Source organism: Kryptolebias marmoratus, linkage group LG18, assembly GCF_001649575.2.
Source record: "Kryptolebias marmoratus isolate JLee-2015 linkage group LG18, ASM164957v2, whole genome shotgun sequence".
NCBI lineage: Eukaryota > Metazoa > Chordata > Actinopteri > Cyprinodontiformes > Rivulidae > Kryptolebias > Kryptolebias marmoratus.
Window position 1 is genome coordinate 18869255 of NC_051447.1, and position 6358 is coordinate 18875612.

The 6358-nt window shown below is 39.1% G+C and overlaps 1 protein-coding gene across 1 annotated transcript in view; it reads right to left on the bottom strand.

The window, feature by feature from the left end:
• Positions 1 to 63: 63 nt before the first annotated feature.
• cdk17 (cyclin-dependent kinase 17) overlaps positions 64 to 6358 on the bottom strand; it is a 39848-nt gene continuing 33553 nt past the window's right edge. Inside the window, exons 15-17 of the mRNA XM_017438573.3 lie at positions 5058 to 5148; positions 4900 to 4977; positions 64 to 3445 (exon numbers count right to left, since the gene is read on the bottom strand). Of these exons, the coding sequence (XP_017294062.1) occupies positions 3405 to 3445; positions 4900 to 4977; positions 5058 to 5148 (210 nt within the window). The 3' untranslated portion in view covers positions 64 to 3404. The remainder of the gene's footprint in view (positions 3446 to 4899; positions 4978 to 5057; positions 5149 to 6358) is intronic.

Sequence of the window (6358 nt, forward strand, 5' to 3'; positions counted from 1 at the left end):
TTTCGTACCGTATTTGTCGGGACTCCTTGAAAACGTGAAACAACGAATGCGAACGCAGGCGGCTTTATGAAACAGTTTTTAAATTTACTTTCGATGGTTATGAGAAATAAATAGTTCCAGTAAAAAGAGTCACACGTCAGCTCAGTGTTTCCGAGAGGTCGAGTTCACAACAACACAGCAGGCCTTCCATGCATCAGGCACACGCACACACACACTCATAATTACATAAAATTAAGTCAGTCATACATTTGAAAAAGTAGTTTACAATGATAAATATTAAGCTTTTTTTTTAAAGAAATCTTGTGCATGTTACTGCTGTTCATGTACAAAAAGTTCTATTAACAGAAATGCAGTTTGCAGTTTAGAGTGAAACAATCCTTAGTTTGGATGAAGAGAAAAGTATAAGGAACATTTATTTCTCTTTAATAAAACAGCTAAAACACAGAACATCTGAAATACACGATGCCAATAGGCTCTTGCATGACAACAAGCCAACATAATACAGGACATTTACCATTAATATAATGACTTCTCCTGTTTACAGTATGTCACAGCTATGTTTTATCACAATTTGTGTTTTGAGGTCAGTGTAAAAATAATTAAGACAGATTTCCGCACTCCAGCTGCAAACTGAGTTGCTGTTAATATTCTTACATTAATGATTTTAGTTAAGTTAATCAAGCCTTACAAGTGCGTCAAGCACTTCTTCTAGCTGTAACAGAGAACACTAGTGTTGCTCACAGAAATCTTTAAACAACAGACAATTTAAACTTTTTATATACGATGTCGAGCCAAACAGCTGCAGCAACAAGAAAACCTCCCTGAGATCCTTTTGGAACTTAAATTTAAGTTTATTGCACTCCTGGCATTTTCAAAAACGACTTTTTTGCCTTTTTTGACTGTGAAAGTTTGTAGCAAAAGGATTTTAAGCTGCGCTCGATGGTGGAGGGGAGCAACATCAAACATCACGTCACTTCCTTCTCCTCCAAATGGCTCCGCCCCTTTTTGGGTAAGCCCAAAAGGCGTAAAGCTGCTGGTGACAAACTGGAAATAATCATGCCTTAAAATTTCTGTGCTGCATTTTGGAATGTACCAGTTTGTATTTTTGTGTTAGCTTCTCTAAAGTGAGTGGGACAATAGAAAAACAAAAAACAATCAGTCTCTTTAGCTCCGCCCCCTTTTGGACAAAACCAAATTGGAAATAATAGCAGGGTCATGTCTAAAAGGTTCTGTGTTGCATTTCGAAATATATATAGCTTCTTTAAACAGAGAGGGACAATAAAAAAAGAGATCTGTGGCTTTAGCTCCGCCTCTTTTGGGCAAAACCAAATCGTTTAAAACTGCTGGTGACAAACTAGAAATAATAGCAGGGTCATGCCTAAAAGGTTCTGTGTTGCATTTTGAATTATATATAGCTTCTCGAAACGGAAACAATAAAACAAATAAATAAAAAAGACAGCTGTGGCTTTAGCTCCGCCCCTTTTTGGACAAAACGAAATTGGAAATAATAGCAGGGTAACGCCTAAAAGGTTCCGTGTTGCATTTTGAATTATATAAAGCTTCTCTAAATGGAGAGAAACAATAAAACAAATAAATAAATAAAAAAGAGAGCTGTGGCTTTAGCTCCGCCCCTTTTTGGACAACCCAAAAGGCATAAAGCTACTGGTGACAAACTGGAAATAACAGCAGCGTTGTGGGTTTGCCTTTTGGAATAAATTAGTTTGTATTTTGTTAATTTTTTTCCAAATAGAGAGGGGCAATAAAAAGAGAGGTTTGTGGCTTCAGACCAACTGGAGAAAAAACAGCTTTTTGTTTTTTTTTAAGCGAGTAAATTAGCGTCAAATCACATTTACAGGAATGAAGCCACAGGCTAGTAGTTTATTACTTTTATGATTCCAAATGAAACAAGTTTGTTGAGTGGCGACTACACCTAGCTAAACCTGCATCTCACTCAGGCGAGACGATGACGAACTCCCGCAAACATTTCGGGACATTCTGCCGTTTGCAGTTTGTTGCCAACAACTTGCAGCACAGAATTAAGAGTTAGCTGAGTCCTTAACTTCTGATAAGAAGCACAACTTATTGCTTTTATATTTATAAATGTGTCCCAGGGGGCTGAGTTTACCGCCATTATTCACATCACCACGACTCAACTATGTGCTAATTAGGGCGACGGTTTCAAATCTAGAACTGAAATATGAGAACTGTATCAATGTTTTAGAAAAACTCTGCAGTTTTAATGTCTTAAAATCTGTCAAGCGGTCTAAAGAAAGCAGTGAAAAACCAATCGATGGCAGGAATTAAATGCACACAAGCAGGGTTAACTCAGGGAGATCCTCTGATTGCTGCAGAGAACACGTATTTAACAGGTTTCACCATCCGTAACACCACTTTCAGTTGGTAACGCAGTCTGGACTTAAATCGAAAATTTCAATTTGAAATCTCTTTTTGTCGTAAAAAAAAAAAAAAAAAAAGTGGTCCGACACCAATCTGGACATAACTATTGTTGCTTCTGAGCACCCTCCCATCCCCATCCTCTCATCCTCTGAAAACAAAAACAAAAAGAAGGAAACATGCCACATGAACACGGTTGTTTCACAGAGAGGTCAAAGGTCACAGAGAACACATCTTAATACTGTCGGCTGAACTCGGCCACGATTAGGCTCATGTCCCTGATTAAAAGAAACAAAAACAAAAACACACTGGAGTGCAAGTCAGGGAGGCGTTTCTGCGCTGAAGTCCTGGCAGTTTGGGGTGGGTCCGCTGGCTTCCTGCGGGACGTCCTTTTCGGCGCCGGCGTTTCTTTCATCCCTACGCTCCGACAGTTCGCCTCAAACGAACTCACCGTCATGCTCTGGTTTTCAGCCTCGTGAAAACGACTGGAAAGGGATGAGTGTTGCAGTCCGTTTAAATACAGAAATGTTGTAGAGTTCAGTCACGGAAGCTCGAAGGAAAAAGATAAATATATATATATAGATATATATACATCTATATATATATTATTGTATAGATTTACACACTTCTTAGAAACCAACAACAATGACAGAGTCATCACAGCGCCGACATCAGCTGATTTAAAGAAGCCAAAGAAACAACAGTAACCGACCGTTTGACCGCGCACAGCGTCCTTAGTTCACATCACGTGCACGAGCGTGCACGTTTCACACACGCACGCTGTGTTACGTATAGACAGTAGTAGTTTAGCAGCAAAAATACTTCAACGTCACCCTCCAATAAATAAACAGTCTTCAAACAGGTTCGACTCACAGTCACTCACTCAGAGTGTGTGTGTGTGTGTGTGTGTGTGCGTGTGTGTGAAGGGTCTGAGAGGAGGCGGGCTCATGCAAGACGTTGCTGGGAGGTGAAGACGAAGCCGGTTGGTCGACCGTCCTCTTCGGGGAACATTAGAAAAGCATGCTTTGCCTTCTGCTGATGCCGCTGTTACCTGAAAGGAAAAACAGAAAAATACATTACCCATAATGCCTCGAGTCGCTGCTGGAGCTGTTTAAAATGGACTAGGTGATACGTGTGGTCGCTGAAAGAACATTAAAGTTTGGGGGCAAAACAAGTCAACATCCCGGGGTCGTCAGGAGATGAGCTTCGGAGCAAAAATGATTCAGAAAATGTCTAAAAAAGTGGAAGTTTGCTGGTTGACAGAAGAGGCGATTCAGGAGGAAGATGGTCCAATGAGAAAAGAGCAAAAGGCTAGCTGAATGCTAGAAGTATCAAAAGGCAAGCTAAAAGCAAAAAAATTGCAAAAGGTTAATAAGAAGTAGCAAAAAGCTAACTTAAAGCTAAATGTAGCAAAGGGCAACTAAAAGGTTAAAGTGGCAAAACGGCAGGTAGAAGCTAAAAGTATCAAAATCAAAGATAAAAGATTAAAGCATTAGCATTAGGCTAGCTAAAAGCAAAAAGTGTTAAAGGGTTAGTAAGTAGTAGCAAAGAACTAGCTTAAAGCTAAATGTAGCAAAGGGCAACTAAAAGGTTAAAGTGGCAAAACGGCAGGTAGAAGCTAAAAGTATCAAAATCAAAGATAAAAGATTAAAGCATTAGCATTAGGCTAGCTAAAAGCAAAAAGTGTTAAAGGGTTAGTAAGTAGTAGCAAAGAACTAGCTTAAAGCTAAATATAGAAAAAGGGTAAAAAAAACAGCCTAAAGTGGCTAAAGGGTAAAGCTAAAAAAATAGCAATAGGCTAGCTGAATGCTAGAAGTATTAAAAGGCAAGGTAAAAGAAAAAACTTGCAAAAGGTTAGTAAGAAGTAGCAAAAAGCTAACTTAAAGCTAAACGTAGCAAAGGGCAACTAAAAGGTAAAGAGGCAAAAGGGCAGGTAAAAGCTAAGATTATCAAAAGGCTAGCTATTAGCTAAAAGTATCAAAGAATAGCTAAAAGCAAAAAGAAGCAAAATTAAAGATAAAAGTAGCTTTAGGCTAGCTAAAAGCAAAAAGTGTTAAATGGTTAGTAAGTAGTAGTAAAGAACTAGCTTAAAGCTAAATGTAGAAAATAGGTAAAAAAAACAGCCTAAAGTGGCTAAAGGGTAAAGCTAGAAAATAGCAATAGGCTAGCTGAATGCTAAAAGCAGCCAAAGAGGACCAAAACAGCGGGCTCCCTGAAGCAGAGAATAAAGTTTTTGGAGGAAATAAATAAAGTTTTTATCAAATATTTGGGGATTTATGATCTGAAGATAAATCCAGCAGAAACGAGTCGTTTGTTTATTTATTTGCAGTGTTTTAACGACTGTTTTCTTCTCTTTCAACACATAAAACTGAAGAATTGTTTCGGACGGGAGGCAGATGAAGCTGTGATGCGTTCAAGGAGCACGGGAAAACATAAACCATTGGATGCAGAATTTAATCTCTTTAGTTGCAACAATAACTGATTTATTTTGATCTGCAGACCCACCTGACTCGGGGTACGAGGAGTTCCTGTAGCCGGGGTCTCTCTGTAGCTGCACTTCTTTTAACGTGAATATGGATACGCCTGAAACACAGGAAGGAAAGCTTCAGCCTCGGCACAAAACAGGAAACGGAGAAAGGCAAAGCCTGCGTGCGCGCACTCACTCTCGGGCAGAGCGTGGACTCTCATCCCGAGCTGCCGGAAGTGGGAATGTTTCATCGCCTCGTCGGCTGAAATCCTCGCCTTGGACTCGTACTGAGGGGGCGAAAACAGGAAATATCAACCGCCGCGGATAACGCAGCTGCAGGTTGTTGTGTCTGGAATCGGACGGTCAGAGGAAGTGTGACCCCTGCTGCCGACATGTGGCATTTATTTCAACCACAGAGAACCAATCAGATCAAGCGTTAAAAACTTAGATTTTAGTTATAATTAAGTTACTAAAACCTTTATTTGAACTGATTCAAACTTAGCCTGATGTCAGATCTACTCATATATAAAATATAATAGGTCCCAAAAGTATTCACCCCCCTCGTTTTGTTGCCACACAACCGTTGACAGGTTGTAAATCATCCCACACAGCATGATGCTGCCACCACCGTGCCGGTCTGTAGCATTAGCAAAATATCTAATGACCCAGTGGACAGATTTGGATGTGGACGCACATCTATAGTCAACCCGATTCAAGATGGTGGCCACAACTAATTAATAATAATAATAATAATAATGGTAATGCATTTTATTTGTTAGCGCCTTTCAAGACACCCAATACTTCAAAACATTAAAAACACAAAATTAAACAATGCAAAATGGCTAAAAAACACTAAGACTAAAGGAAAATAACTAAGAAATTAAAGCAAAAAGGCTAACTTGAACAGGTGAGTCTTGAGTTGTGATTTGAAGGTCAGAAGAGTCGATATTATGGAGGAACTGAATCTACCTGACAGAAAAATGTTTGTAACTCCGTGAAAATGACAAATATGTTGCTGCAGCTGAGTCACATGAAACGGATACTCTGAGCGTGACTTCTTTTGGTAATTTAAGGTTGACCAAAACGGCTAAAACGCCCAACATGAGGCAAACTTCTTCCTTTCGTTTCTTCAAGTGACCCCATTTAAATTCCAGCTTGTAAAGCAAGAAAACAAAACCAATTTAAAGATATTTATGTTTATGTATTATCAGTCCCACCAGGATTTCGCGGGCATTTTCCTAAAAGTTGTGATTTTTTTTTTTACTAAAATCAGTAAAAAAACTTAACTTTTAATAACTAAACCAAAAATCCTTCCTAGTTCTGTAAGATAATTCCAAACAAACATTGACATTCTCAAAAGGTGCTTTATTTGAGAACTTTGATAGCTTCTAAACTGACATTCATGAGCATTTCTGGATTGTCCCTGGTCTGCAGCTCTCCTCACATGTTTTGCAGACACAAAGTGTTTGTCGATGCGTTTATGTTCCATGATTACAC